This window comes from Lepidochelys kempii, chromosome 5 (genome assembly GCF_965140265.1).
Source record: "Lepidochelys kempii isolate rLepKem1 chromosome 5, rLepKem1.hap2, whole genome shotgun sequence".
NCBI classification, from domain to species: domain Eukaryota; kingdom Metazoa; phylum Chordata; order Testudines; family Cheloniidae; genus Lepidochelys; species Lepidochelys kempii.
The window spans coordinates 103820423-103835858 of NC_133260.1; the positions used below are offsets into that span (position 1 = coordinate 103820423).

The 15436-nt window shown below is 43.4% G+C and overlaps 1 protein-coding gene across 1 annotated transcript in view; it reads right to left on the minus strand.

Moving 5' to 3' along the window:
- Window positions 1–2202, minus strand: part of PLGRKT (plasminogen receptor with a C-terminal lysine) — a 51588-nt gene extending 49386 nt beyond the window's left edge. Inside the window, exons 1-2 of the mRNA XM_073345275.1 lie at window positions 2039–2202; window positions 564–655 (exon numbers count right to left, since the gene is read on the minus strand). Coding sequence (XP_073201376.1) covers window positions 564–644 — 81 coding nt within the window. The 5' untranslated portion in view covers window positions 645–655; window positions 2039–2202. The remainder of the gene's footprint in view (window positions 1–563; window positions 656–2038) is intronic.
- Between the last annotated feature and the right edge of the window lie 13234 nt (window positions 2203–15436).

Genomic DNA, 15436 nt, shown 5'->3' on the forward strand with positions numbered 1-15436 from the left:
GGCCAGGGAAAAGACAGACAAGTTACAGCCTTGCTATTATCTTAGAATTACTGAAACTGACGAACATGAAACTATGTATGGGGGGAAAGAATTTAAATACATATTTTACTTTTAACTTTTGGAATCCAGTACCTAGAGCAAAGCATTGGATTCTATTAGTATCTCTGCCACGGACTCACTTAGATATATGACTAACTTTACACAAGAGTAGCCTCATTGAGCTCAGTGGGACTACTCAAAGGCATGCTTGCAGAGCAGGATTTTTAGGAACCATTTATTCCTTATTCCTATTTATGATTTTAGAATAAGTCATTTAATCTCTGTACCTCAGTTTCCATCTGTAAAATGAGGATAATACCTATATCACAGTGGTATTATGGGATTTATCTGCTGTAAGATGCTATAAGGACTTTTGCTATAAACTTTCCCTATTTATAAACATGTTAAACCATCAAAATCACATAGCACTACGCTACCCCTCATACATCTCCATGTAAGAGTAAGCTTTTCCAAACAGGAGAAAAATCAGTAGCTTTTCTTGCTTCTGTACAACAAATGCTTACCTGAAGTCGGGAGTTCATGAGCATGAACTCCTGTTGACTCTTCAGGTTTTCATTCATAGATTTTGAAAAGATGAATCCCATTTTGATTTAAACTGTAGAATAAGTTATAAAAGGTAGATTTAAAAGGTGTTAAACACTGACCACAACAACTGAAGTTTATTTTGAATGTCTCTCTCACAATAGTAGCAATAAAAAACTTAATAGCTCAGACTCAGTTAATAAAGATTCTGTTGCTGGCCTCCTGACCCAGAAGTTTTTATAGCTTATTGTATCACATCTATAGTTAGACAAGAGTGGCAAACACTGACAGAGTGTGGGGTGTATTTTAAGGAAAATCAGAGATTGCAGTAATCAGATGCAAGCTTGATGGATTCATTAAAATCATGAAAAGAGAACTCAATTCATGTATCATGGAAGAAGTGGGTTTTTAGAAGGAAACTGAATGAAGGAGATGTAGAAATCTGAAGGAAAGGGATATGGATGACATCTTGTTTTCCTTTACCTTCCCTCAATTATGGAATAGCTGTTTTGTAACATTATTTTTCAAACCACCACCACCAAAGTTCCTGCCCACAACAACCAGGGAAAGAAATGTTGAAAAAAAAACTTATTTCAAGACACTTGGTGATTTCTGCTTGAATAATCCCCTCCACCCATAAAAGTGGAAAGCTGCTTCACACAATAATACTATAACCGCTCCTCTAAGTCTTCTCTGCTTGCTCTTGGTGCTGGCAACATTCATTGCCTGAAACTTGTTCAAAAATAAAAACAAAGTTTTAAACAAAACAGGCAACACACAACATGTGAGAAACTAAGGGCTCCTCCCAACCTCTGAAAAAGCCTGTCTATACCAGACTGCCTGCTTAAAACCCATGCTCACGGATGTTCCTTGGATAGTATTTTATTCTTTGTTTTTAACTTGGGATAGCTCTCTTTAGCACCAAACTGTGGGTGTGGATTGGCCGATATGGTTTCCTGCTGCAGCAAAGCCCAATCCCTGCCCTCCACTTACACACTATCTCCCTGCAATTGCTACTTCCCATCCCAGTGCACAGCCTGGACCCCAGCCCCCCTCACCACTACCCACCCCCCACCAACCCTCACTCCCCCATCAAACCCCATCCCTACTTCCTCCAACCCCCTCCCTCACCACCACCCAGCCCCCCACCAACCCTCCCCCCTACTTCCTCCAATCCCCCACCCCCTCTCTCACCACTACCCCGCCTACTACGAGCCCCCTCCCCCAGCAGCCGGTCCATGCCCCCAGCCATGCAACTTTGCGAGGAGGGATAGCTCAGTGGCTTGAGCATTGGCCTGCTAAACCCAGGGTTGTGAGTTCAATCCTTGAGGGGGCCATTTAGGGATCTGGGGCAAAAATGGGGGATTGGTCCTGCTTTGAGCAGGGGGTTGGACTAGATGACCTCCTGCGGTCCCTTCCAGCCCTGAGATTCTGTTATACCCGTTCCCCCCCTCACCTCTGAGGGGGCAGCAGGTCGCTCAGGAGACGCCTCGCGCTCCCTCCGGCCTTCGGGAAGGTCGTTGGTGGGCCGGGCCGGGCCGCGCTCCGGCGGGGTGGCCAACGAGCGAGCCGCCCTGGGTTTCTCCTGCCGCAGGGGCGCGCGGCGGCGGCGTGTGTGGGGGGGGGGATTTAAAGGGCCAGCGCGCTGCTGAGCTAAGATGGTGCCGCGAGGAGCCAGCGCCTGCCTGATGCGGGGCCGCCCCTGCAGCGGGATGGGGAGGGGAGGGAGCGCGGCCAGCCAGCCAGCGGGACCGACCAGGCCCTATCTCATATGTCGCCCCCCCCCGCCGCCTGACAAGCCGCCCCCCCTTACTGCCCCCCCCGCTCTCTCACAATGCTACTGCCAGTTTCCGTGCGCTCACCCACCCCTAAGACCCCAGGCCCTGGAGCCATGGAAATAAAAGCATTCGGCTGGTCAGCCCCAAACCCTCATAAACCAGGAGCCAGCCCCTAAAAACCATGAGCGGGGCATCCCCAGCAGTCCCTTAGTACATGGGAGGCCCCTTATTTTTTCATCTCTGTAGAACAAGATGGGGAGTTGCTGAGTGTGGCAGGAAATACCCCTGGGCCGTGTAGATGGGTACCTGCTGCTCATTATTACTGGTGATGATAACCATGATCTTAGTAGCAGGAGGCGGGGGTGCTAAGAAAACTGTCCCTTATTTCTGAAATACAATGTTGGCAACCTTCTCGTCAAGGTCACAAGGATGTGTTTGGTTTTTAAACCATTTTGGGTTCTTATTTGCCTTCTGGTTTCTGGATTTTTGAGGTGCGCCAGAGAGCTTCTCAATCTTTTCTCTCTAACCACAAGGACTAGGAACTTCATTTATTCAAATGAAAGCTCACCTGTCTCCAGGAGCTGGGGCTTTAAGCCAGACATCAAATACTGTGTGACTCATGATAAAATCGCAGGAGTTGGCAACGCTAAGTTTTTGGTTGATGACAAAAGCTTGAAAATGTTACCCAAATGCATCCCTCGAGACTCAGAAGGCAAAGAACCATTATGTCCATACAGGCTGTCACAAAGGAATGGCATCAGCAAAGCCTAAAAAGACAGAAACAAGAAGTTTCAAATCTGGGTGCTCCTAAATCCAGACTGAGGCACCTAAATAAAAGTGGCCTGTTTTTCAAAGATGATGAGCACCTGCAACTCCTATAAGCTTTGCTGGGACTGGCGAGTGTTCAACACTTCTGAATATCAGACTACTTATATTTAGGAGCCTCAGTATGGATTCAGGTTTCAGAGTGGTAGCCGTGTTAGTCTGTATCAGCAAAAACAACTAGGAGTCCTTGTGGCACCTTAGAAACGAACAAATTTATTTGGGCATAAGCTTTCATGGGCTATAACCCATTTCATCAGATGCATGGATGGTAGGAAGGTATAAATATACAGCACATGAAAAGATGGGAGTTGCCTTACTAAGTGGGGGGGGAGTGTCAGTGCTAACGAGGCAATTCAATTAACAGTAGAATACCAAGGGAGGAAAAAATCACTTTTGTAATGGTCATGAGGGTGGCCCATTTCAAACAGTTGACAAGAAGATGTGAATAACAGTGTTATTAATTGAATTGGCCTCGTTAGCACTGACCCCCACACACACACACTTGGTAAGGCAACTCCCATCTTTTCATGTACTGTGTATATATACCTGCTACTGTATTTTCCACTCCATGCATCTGATAAAGTGGGGTTTAGCCTACGAAAGCTTATGCCCAAATAAATTTGTTTGTCTCTCAGGTGCCACAAGGGTTCCTTGTCGTTTTTTCAGTATGCATTTAGGACCCTAACTTTTGGAACCCAGTTACACTGGGTTTGTTGTTGTTGTTTTTTTAATAGGTCATAAACTGTTGCTATAATGCACAGACAACTAAATGATCAATAAATATAAATGAAACACAACAAATCTTGTAGGGTCCAATCCAGTTCCCATTGAAGTCAATGAGGTCTTTCTATTCATTTTAATGGAAGTTGGAGCAGTCCTTTAGAGAGTGAAGGAAAAATTGCCTATATCAGTGGTTCTCAAACTTTTTTTTTCACGGACCACTTGAAAATTGCTGAGGGTCTCAGCGGACCACTTAATGATCTTTCCAAATGTTGTTTGTACTGTTAGCTAACTATTGTAAAGCGCTTTGGATAAAAGTACTATATTAAAAAAAACTTAATAACGTTTTTTGGTTCTACAAATAAAAGCACACAACTCATATTTTAATATCAGTAGTCTTACCTTTCTAATGTGATGGATATGACCTCTCTCCCCCGCTGCGGCAGTCCCCTAGCTGAGGCTGGGAAGGAGTGGGGTCTCTTCCCAGCAGCTGCAGCCCTGGAGCTGGGGAAAGTCACCTCTTTCTTTGGCCGCCGCAGCCCTGCGCATCCCAAATTCCCCCACCCCCTCTTCTCACCCCACTGCCTACTCCCACCTACGCCATATTCTCCGCAAGGTCACCACCTCCCCTTATATGTGTATCTTCTCCAGGGTCCAGGCACCTAATTAGTGGGGCCATGCCTGATCAGCTCCACTACTTAGGTGGGTGGCCCTTCATTCTCTTGAGTGCGGCCGCCCAAGTGCGCACCTTAAAGAGAACTATCTGCGGACCACCTGAATGGAGCTCGCGGACCACTGGTGGTCCATGGATCACAGTTTGAGAACCTCTGGCCTATTTTCATACAGGAAACTCTACTGATCTATCATCTGACTTGTGTTCATACAAGACTATACATGGGTTTTTTGTCAGTTAACCTCAAGTCAACATCCTACATTATACAGTTCCATACAACTAAGAATATTTCTTTAGCATACTTTCTTTTAAAATTGAGGATTATTATTGCATTAAAGCTTTATGCATTTCAACCCAACTTCACACAATACATTTATATATAATTAATGGATGAATTTATTAACTTTTTAAAAAATGCTGATTCTAAGAACTGTACAAATATTTAAAATACACAAAATTAAGGCTCTAGTCCTGTGATGACTTATACACATGCTTAACTTTGAGTATGTAAATAGTCCCAATTAACTCAATGGGACTTATATGCTTAAAGTTCAGAATGGGAGTAAGACTTTAAAGGGTTGCATCCCAAATATCCTAATCACAAAGTATAAATAAACAAAGAAAACAATGTGAATGTGTTAATTATTTACTATAATCAATTATATAATTATATAATCAATTTAGATAAGCTTGCATGACTTTCTGCTTGATGCTGCATTTCATATTAGATTAGTTCCATGTATGAATGGCAAAGACTATACATAAAATGCAATTAAACTACCTTAAAATCCAATTAATCTAGGTTTTTTTAAGTGTTAATTTTTAAAACCTTTTGTGTGTTTTCACAGAATAATTTTCATCTCAACATTTTTTGGGACTGTCAACTTGTTCTTTAAACACAAAGAAATGTTTATAGCATCCCAAAGATACATGTTTTTGTGTTAGAGTGTTTAGTTAGCTTTTCTAACAGCAGGTTATGAGAATACAAATCAAAGCTCAGTGGATCCATAAAGTCTGAGGTCTCAGCTCACAGGACAAGAATTGTCTCATTTGTGGACCTGGTCTTTCTAGTTCAGGGTTCAGACACATTGTCAGATCATTTCCAGAAACTTGCACTGCTGCTTTCTGGGCCTATCAGTTATTCTTGTTCTTTTTGTAAATATAGCTATCAAAAATTTTCAAATAAGAAATGTTTCTGTCAAAAACTGGTCTTTTTTACAAAAACCAAAGTTTAACAAAAACGTTCATGTTTTAACAATTTTCCTTTTTTACACAAAACCCAAACTTATTTATTATTTGTTCCTACTCCTTTTTTTCTTGTCCCCAACCCTCCAAAACCTTCTCCATGGCATAATGGAAAAAGGAGAAAAGGGAGGAAAAAAAGGAGTTAAAAAAGGAAAAACTAAAACATTTTGTTTAAAAAAATAATTGTGAACATTTTTTAACTCAGGTCTGCCTGAAAACTTCTAAACAAAAACATTTTGGGATTTTTTGAAAATGTTCTTGACTTTTAAAATCACTTTTTGACCAGCTACATTTATTATTTATACAATGCCCAGAAGTATATTAAGCACTGTACAGTTAGATGTAAGGACATAGTTGCTACTCCCAAAATGTTTACAATTTAGACTCCCAGTCCTGCAAACGCTTGCACATTTACCTTCCACACAAGGGTAGTTCTATTGACTGGAATTGGACTACTTATGAGTGTAAATCAGCAGTCCCCACATTGTGGGTGGTGCCCAATTAGGGGGACACAGAGGAATGTTTGGGAGGCTTTGGTGGGACCCAGACCAGTCTCCCTGGGGGACAGGGAGGGAGCACCATCCAGTCCCGCTCAACCCCCAGCTCTGCCACAGTCAGGACTGCAACTACACTCCGATCCCCAGCCTTGGCCCCTGGCTGTGGCTCCACTTCTAGCCCCAGCCCTATCCCCAGCCTCAGTCCCTGGCCACGGAACCAGACTCAGGCCCGGCTGTGGTTCCGTTCCCAGCCGCAGTTCCATTCCCAGCTCCAGACCCACCCCCAGCTGCAGCTCCAGCTCCAGCCTCGGGCCCCTTCCCCCTGTCCATGACCCAACCTCAGAAGCCATGGTCTCAGGCCCGGCTTCAGTGGGGGTGGTGGGGGGCACAGACAGGGTAGGGTTGCCAGTTTTGGTTGGACGTATTCCTGGAGATTTCATCACATGACATAATCTTTAATTAAAGATTAATCTTTAATTCCTGTAGACTCCAGGCCAATCTTGGAGGGTTGGCAACCTTAGGACAATGCTAAGGCGGGTGCGCGACCATGAAAAGTTTGGGGACCACTGAAAATGCTTGCAGGATAAGGGTCTTAGGTTCTGATCCTGACAGTGCCTATAGTTTTGCAAATGAGTTATTTGACCCACATTAGTCGTACCATTGAAGGAAAGGCACAAGTGTCTGCAAAACTGGACCCTTAGCCTCTGATCCTGCAAAGGGACTGGCACAGGGAGGTCTTTCTAGTTGTTGCGAAAACCTCTTAACGCCAATGAAGTTTTATATGGTGTACATCCTTGAGGATTTCTTTGCAGTATCAGGGATTAAACTGTAGCCAAGATAGAAAGTGATAGCAACAAATAATAGAGTAGGAATAGGGGAAAGGGAGGATGTGGGATCCAAAATGAAGATAGTGGGCAGAGAACCCTAAAAGGATGCACCTGGTTATTTTTATGTATTTATTTTAACTGCATAAAATCCTAGGTAATTCATCTTTTGGGGGAGGTCACGTGGAAGGCACTCAGACACAAAGGTGATGGGATACTGTACAACACCCTAAGACAGAGAAGACTGTGAGACAGATGTGGGGCAGAGCTGAAAACTGAGATAGATTCAGGCACAGTGAAGAGCAGGGGGAGAGAAAAAGTGTGGGTAGGAATCAGGAAAACATGAAAGGGAGGCATGATAAGGCAGAGCAGAGAGCTAAAGTTAATTGATTGTAAAAACAATTCCATATGCATGGCTGATAAGAGTCAATTTCGCTGTAAACAGAAGAATATAGTCCAAAGGTAGACAGGTCAGGAGAAGGAGTGGTGCCTGTTGTAGGAGAAAAAGAAGCAATCTTAGTTACAATGTTACACACTCTTGATAACAGGGAGGGATTTCCTGCTATAAGTTCTTTGCTCACAAGATGGCACAACTGCTTCTCTAGAGAATACAACACTGGGAAAACTAAATAAATGCTGTAGCAAGAGATCAGAAACAAAAACGTATTCCAAATGCAGAATCATGAGCTGATCATTTCTTCCCATAGAGGCATCTCTATCGTTTTATTCATCTTGTTCTAAATCAGAGGTCCCCAAACTGTAAGGATTGTTCGGTGGGGAGGAGGCACGGCAGGGCCCAGGCCATCCCCCAGAGGGGGCGGGGAGGGAGTGTCACCAGCTCTGGCAATCCACTCCCAGCTCTGCTCCAGCCTCACTCCCAGCTGTGGCCCTGGCTCCCAGCCCCACGCCTGGCCCTGGGCCTGGTTGTGGCCTGGCCCCAGTCTCAGTCCCAGCCCCACTCCCAGCCTCAGCCCCTGGTATGGCCCCACTTCTGGCCCCGACCCTGCTCCTGGGACTCAGCTGTGACCCCAGCCTCAGCCCCCTTATCTCTGTCTGCGACCCCCCTCCCTGGAATCCCGACACCACTTCCAGACCCAGCTTGGGGTGGGGTGGGGGAAGCAGACAGGAGTAAGGAGGGGCACAACTCTGAAAAGTTTGGGGACCATTGTTCTAAAGACTTTAAATTAGACAGATTTTTCCTCTGGAGAAAGCAAAAAGTGTTTAAAACTTTTAAATATTGCCTTTTGTGCTTGGTAGATAAATGAAGGAAACAGGACCCCCCAAAAGAACAGGTAGCTTAATGTGAATAGGTAGAGTCCACTCTCTACACAGCACACATGAGCTAATGTCCAAAACTCACCCACTCTCTGGGGTTTGCCTTCATTCTCAATTTTAAAATAATCATACATAAACATGCAGTTTGATCAGGAACCGGATGTTTCTAGGGGTTTTCCCTGCAAGATCGCCTTCCTCTCCTGTTTCAGATAGGAACCTGGAAACTTTCTTATAATATTGGATCACTGCTAATGACACTTTCCTAACATAGGTGCCAACCTGTGCTAGAGTGAGTCGGCAGAATAGTCCTCCCTGTGCCTTCAAGGTCCTATTCCCTGAAGTCTGTTACAGTTAATTTACTAGCAAAGACAAACAGGAACTGAAAATGTAGCCAAAGTAAGTGGTGTATTCATGTATAAAATGAAATCCTTAACAGCAAATGTCCTGATGTTGGTTATGATTTTTACAGTTAACTTCCAAATTAAAAATAATTAAAATTCATGGCTTAAAAAGAGCTCATTGTGTATTAGAAACATTCTGGGCTAGATCTGCTTTTGGATTAAAGAAGACTTCACCCCAAAGATAAGTACAATGAGCCACCTTCATCCTGGTGTAACTCCATTGACTTCAGTGGTGTAAATTATATGCCAGGAATAAATAATTCCTGACCAGGTATAGGTGGGAAATGTAATTTCTACAGATTTAGTATTTGCGGGGTGAGTAAAATGAGTTGAATTTATACAATGTGACAGAAAAGGGGATGTAACAGGACAAAGAACGTAACAGAAGTGTATGAAACAAAACAGACACTCCTTTTCATATCTAGGTAGAACACATACAGGGAAAGGTGAATCAATTCTGTCTGGATTAGCATTTTGGTATTTTAACATAATTAAGAGCTTTGGTGTAATAGGCAATTTGACTTTTGAAGCTGAAATGGGTAACAAATGAGTTTAAAAGGCAGCTAATGTTGCTACAACCTGGACCAGGGGTGGGCAAACTTTTTGGCCCGAGGGCACATCGTGGTTGCGAAATGGTATGGAGGGCCGGGTAGGGAAGGCTGTGCCTCCACAGACAGCCTGGCCCCCGCCCCCTATCTGCCCCCTCCCACTTCCCGCCCCCTGACTGCCCCCCTCAGAACCCCCAACCCATCCAACCCCCCCTGCTCCTTGTCCCCGGGACCCTCTGGCCCTAACCGCCCCCCTGGGACTCCACCCCCTATCCAAGCCCCCCTGCTCCTTGTCCCCGGGACCCTCTGGCCCTAACCGCCCCCCTGGGACTCCACCCCCTATCCAAGCCCCCCTGCTCCCTGTCCCCTGAGTGCCCCAATCCCTATCCATACCCCTGCCCCCTGACAGGCCCCCCGGGATCTCCGGCCCATCCAATCCCCCCCACTCCTTGTCCCCTGACTGCCCCCTCCTGGGACCCCCATCCCTAACTGCCCCCCCAGGACCCTACCCCCTATCCAACCCCCCCTGCTCCCTGTCTCCTGACCGCCCCCACCCCCTCCGGAACCTCAGCCCCATCCAACCGCCCCCTGTCCGCTGACTGCCCCCCGGGACCTCCTGCTCCTTATCCAATGCCCCCTCCCCCCGCTCCCTTATCATGCTGCTCAGAGTGGCAGGTCAGGCTTATTGGAAAGCCTGGCAGGTGGGCGGGCACAAACCACGCTGCCAGAGTGGCAGCATAGCTGCGGGGGAGGGGGGACAGCAGAGGAGGGCTGGGGGCTAGCCTCCCTGTCTGGGAGCTCAGGGGCCGGGCAGGACGGTCCCACGAGCCGTAGTTTGCCCACCTGTGACCTAGACCCTGCTTTGTTGATTAAAAATCTTTAAGGCAACAGTGTCATTACTAATATTGACAATGAATTTAAATGCATGTCAATCTCTCTAGTTGATTTATACTTCTGTCAAATTGTTTTGGAGGTTAAACTCTCAGTTTATGTGACCCAGGGCATAAGGGATGCATATGGGTTTACAAAGACCCTCTGGGTCTGATGTCTACAAAAGGTGTGCGATCTCTACCAACAGCCAGTAATGCACTTGTCATCTTAATCATTGTGAGCTGTATCTATGGATAATATTTAAGGAGTTACGTATCTATACTCAAAACGGTTCTTAAAGTATGTGAGTTAAGACTGGTCACCAGAAGGTTATAAATAGATTTTGTTCAGCCATGGGGTAGGTGCATATTTCTCTGGCTGGTTATTGTGTACTGTGTGTAAGTCTATTTGCATTATTGAGCCGGATGTGAATGAAAAGATTGTGAATTCACATGAGAGAAAATCTCCAGGAAAAACAAAACCAGTAGGGGAGTGTCCTGTTTATGCGTAAAGACAATGAATTTGGGGGGAAATAACTGGTGATACTATGAAATGCACCTGGGATCCTTCCCTGAGAAGATGAACTGTCAGTGTATTCTGTCTTATGAAAAGAAGCTCACAGCAAACATGGCTGGAAAACACTGAAAAGACTTTGGGCGAATTAAACTTAATTAGACAAGACGGAATCTTGTTAATTAAGTCTAGATTCTAGAAGGTGTGTTATGATTTTATTTTACATGTAACCATTTGTTTCCAATACTTCCAGTGCTACTTCTAGAATTGCTATAATTTGATAAATAAACTTGTATTTGTTTTCACTATAAACGTATCTAAGTGTTTGTGTTAAGTGGAATGGTGATCCTGAGGCAAAACTGGTAATCTGATGTGTACTATTCCTTTAGGAGAAGCAAATCTGTAAATTCAGTGAGTGTCCAGTGAATCAGGGGCTGAACACTGGAGGACACAAGGGTTGGAGTGTCTCTATCACTAATCTGTAAATAGAAAGCTGGGCCTGCTGAGACCTGGAGGGGAGTGCTTGTGTTGCCTGTGGCTGGTGGAGTAGGGGAGCTGACCCCTAGTAAGCATAGATGAGGCTTCCTCCCTCACCCTAAGGGCAGGTGGTAGCGAGGACCTTCACAATCTTGGGTACTCATGGGAAGCGTTACACTTTGAGTCTAAAACTCTTTATATTTTCCAAAATAGAAGAACAAATGATCATTTAGATCAGTGACACTCAGACTGAGGCTCGTGAGCAGCAAGAGGCTCTTTAATGTGTCTCCTGCAGCTCTTTGCAGAACATGATGTTAAAATACTGTGTGATTTAATTACTAACCAGTCTTAATTATTAACCAATCAGGATGTTTTTACTATGTTATTAACCAATTGTAGTTGATAAAATAATAATACTTGATCAGTCATTTTGCTCTGAGAATAAGATTGATAGATATAGTAAATTAAATATTATATCTATCTATCTAGTAAATGAAATTATGATTTCACACTACTCTTTTGGGTAATGTTGATCACTAATTTGGTTTCTGAACCTCACAGTAATACAGTTCAAGAAGCAAGACTAGTTGAAGTTTTTGGAATAAGATTGTCAACCATTCAAAAAATTAGAACCTTCAATGGACTCTTTTCTCTGTCCAAGTATAACCCGTCCTATGAGTTCTGTAGCACTGATGTTTATTTTGCGTTCACATTTATTTGCTTACGGTCAATAGTTTGTGGTGAACGATCGTCTTACTGCAAAGATTCCTAACTAGACCCATCCGCAGTTTTTTCTTCTCTTTCAGGAATGAGCTTTAAACAAACCCATTTCTGTAGTTTTAGTGAGAAAGCTGAAAACTGAGGATATTTATGACCTCATCTTAATGACAACTAATTCTTGAAGAGCTTTTCCTTTGAAAGTTTTCCTTTTAGTATTTGACTCCATGGAAATGGACGTGGGTGATACTTACTGGTATGTTAAATCTGAATGTAGAAACAGAGTAAATACAAACCATTTTTTTGGACTCTTGACACAACATTTTCTGTTTGCATTACAGGAAGTTCTAGAGAGATCTAATTTGTCCTCTACAGTAAACCACTTATCAAAAGTGAACTATGTTTACATTGAGAAAAATTCATTGGGTTTCCTCTGAATGTTGGGAATCTATTGGCAAACATTCTTTTATTGCCAGAACAAACCTTCTCATTCCTGTTGTATATTGAGTGATTAGAGATAATATAGTGATTGTTCTGAAGGTTGTTACATTTATAAACTTACCTGTATAACTAAGTCTGCCATTCCAAGACTGAGGTCACTGGCTTTGCTTCTCTAGTTTGCTAGGATGATGCCAAAGAATAAGTCTTGATGAGGTTACTGGCTCAGCACCAGAGCTTAAAGTAGACCAGATAGGAGGAAGAGCATGGTATGTGGTGAAATCACATCGCATAAGAAAACAATTAGAAAATCATTTGCTTGATTCTTTTATTTTAATTAAACATTTTTTTGATTGTCACCTATAGTATAATAAATCATAATGACTTGCTCAGTTTTAACAAAGTAGACCAAATTTATCCCCAGTGTAACTCCACTGAACTCAGTGACGTTCACACAAGCATTGAATTTGGTCCAGTTAATTTATTATTGTCTCAGACTGAATGTTTCCATCATAATCTGTTTTTATTAACTTTTTTGTTTTTTGCCTTACATTAATGTATATTGTTGTGTTTCCAAACACCTATTTAAGGGAATTAGTATAAGTTCAGGAATGGGAGGAGAAGCATTCTTGTAGACTTATCAGAGTGGCATCTTTGATATCTTTCTTATCTTTACATACATATTTCTTTGATGAGCGTTAGCATTTCTTCTCAAGAAATCCAAATTTTATCTTCATCCAAAGCCAGTTTTTTATCTCTTGTATTGCCCATGATTTACTAAGCAGAATTAACTGTAATAAGTAATTAACTAAGTAACAATTAACTAAGGACATCTGTCAAGGTTCCTCCCCCACTCTGAACTCTAGGGTACAGATGTGGGGACCTGCATGAAAACCTCCTAAGCTTACTTTTACCAGCTTAGGTTAAAACTTCCCCAAGGTACAAATTAATTTTATCCTTTGTCCTTGGAATAACCACTGCCACCACCAAACTCTAACTGGGTTTACTGGGAAACGTAGTTTGGACACATCTTTCCCCCCAAAATCCTCCCAACCCTTGCACCCCACTTCCTGGGAAAGGTTTGGTAAAAATCCTCACCAATTTGCATAGGTGACTACAGACCCAAACCCTTGGATCGGAGGACAATGAAAAAGCATTCAGTTTTCTTACAAGAAGACTTTTAATAGAAATAGAAGTAAATAGGAGTAAAGGAATCACCCCTGTAAAATCAGGATGGTAAGTACCTTACAGGGTAATTAGATTCAAAACATAGAGAATTCCTCTAGGCAAAACCTTAAGTTACAAAAAAGGCACACAGACAGAAATAGTCATTCTATTCAGCACAGTTCTTTTCTCAGCCATTTAAAGAAATCATAATCTAACGCATACCTAGCTAGATTACTTACTAAAAGTTCTAAGACTCCATTCCTGTTCTATCCCCGGCAAAGCAGCATACCAACAGACACAGACCCTTTGTTTCTCTCCCTCTTCCCAGCTTTTGAAAGTATCTTGTCTCCTCATTGGTCATTTTGGTCAGGTGCCAGCGAGGTTACCTTTAGCTTCTTAACCCTTTACAGGTGAGAGGATTTTTCCTCTGGCCAGGAGGGATTTTAAAGGGGTTTACCCTTCCCTTTACATTTATGACAACATCCTGCCAGGGAGGGAGAATTCTGGACAGTACCCGTGAACTGAAATAAAAAAGAAATCCGTGAGCTTTTGCTATTTACTCCAAAATGTTAGGACTGGATAGTGGCTGGCACCTGTGTGGATGCACAATATGGAGTGAGCCAAAAGAAGCCTTCTCCCTCTTTGTGCTCCATGCAGAGGCTGGCCACAGTTGTAATCCTTGTTAACACCCTCATGGCACTAGCTAGTCCAAAGGAACTCTGCCCTTACTAGCCAGAGGAGCTGGCCACTCTCAGAGGGGAATGCATTCTGCCCTGAGTCACAATGCCTCCTCATGTTCCCACTCATGGTGCAGTCCTCTACCATTCCCAAAACAGGGTGGGGCCTAGTAGACACTATCAGGCCTTAAGTTTCTAGTCCTTCTGGTTGTGCAGACTGACTTCCCAGTATGAACCAATGGTCAAGCCTTGTCTTTCAACAGTTTCACCAACATACAGCTTAGCAGTATCGTGCAACCGAAAATCTATTTTACTGATGTGCGTTCACACTGTCATTTGCACTGACACACTGCATTCACACACCAGCATGCTGCATCAATGCAAGGATGCTATACTGTGGGTGAGTGCCCACACTACCCAATGGCACACTGTCTCATGGGAAATTTTTGCTGTGTGTTGTGGTGGGATATTCACTGCATATTATGTGATACCTACTCACAGAATAGGTTGTTATGGGACCTTGGGGTCAAAGCCCAGAATTCCCTTTGATATAATCCTCAGATATACAATATGTAGGGCCTTGTTCATTCTGCTATAGATTAGTTTTAAATGTTTGATGGGTTTTCTTCTATATTCAACTTTGTAAATTGAGTCCTACTAAAAATTTATCAGACCAGCACAACTCTGTCAAAGCCTTTATGATGGTGAGTATTCTGGCTTCTTGCAAGCTCTTTTTTTGCTGATATTCTCATTGTATATTTCTGTGTTGTTGTTGTTGTTGTTGTTTGGTTTTTGTTTTTGCTGGGGTGCATGTTTGTTAATAGGACAATGTCTAGTAAATAAAGTGAATCTGTTTCAAGAAGTTGTGATCCTGGAGGATACATCCCTCAGGAGGATCACAAAGTGGCAAAGAAGGGAGCTATTGAAGAAGTCTAGAGGCCACCCAGGAACTATGCTGCCAAGCTCTCTTCTGTGACAATCCCTGATTTGCTGGTGTAGTGGCTTAGAAATGTGTCATATTCAGTTGTGCCTGGCAAATTAGCTCCCCCTCCAAATGTGCTAACGAAGATAAAATACTACTTGTCCAAAATGCTCTCTCAATTAGTGCCTGCAGACCAGAGAGCTGTCTGTGCCAAAATTAACAGGCAGCTCTTCCTTCAAACAGAGACCATCCTATCTCTGTGCCCATTGCTGTGCCTTAAGCTACAC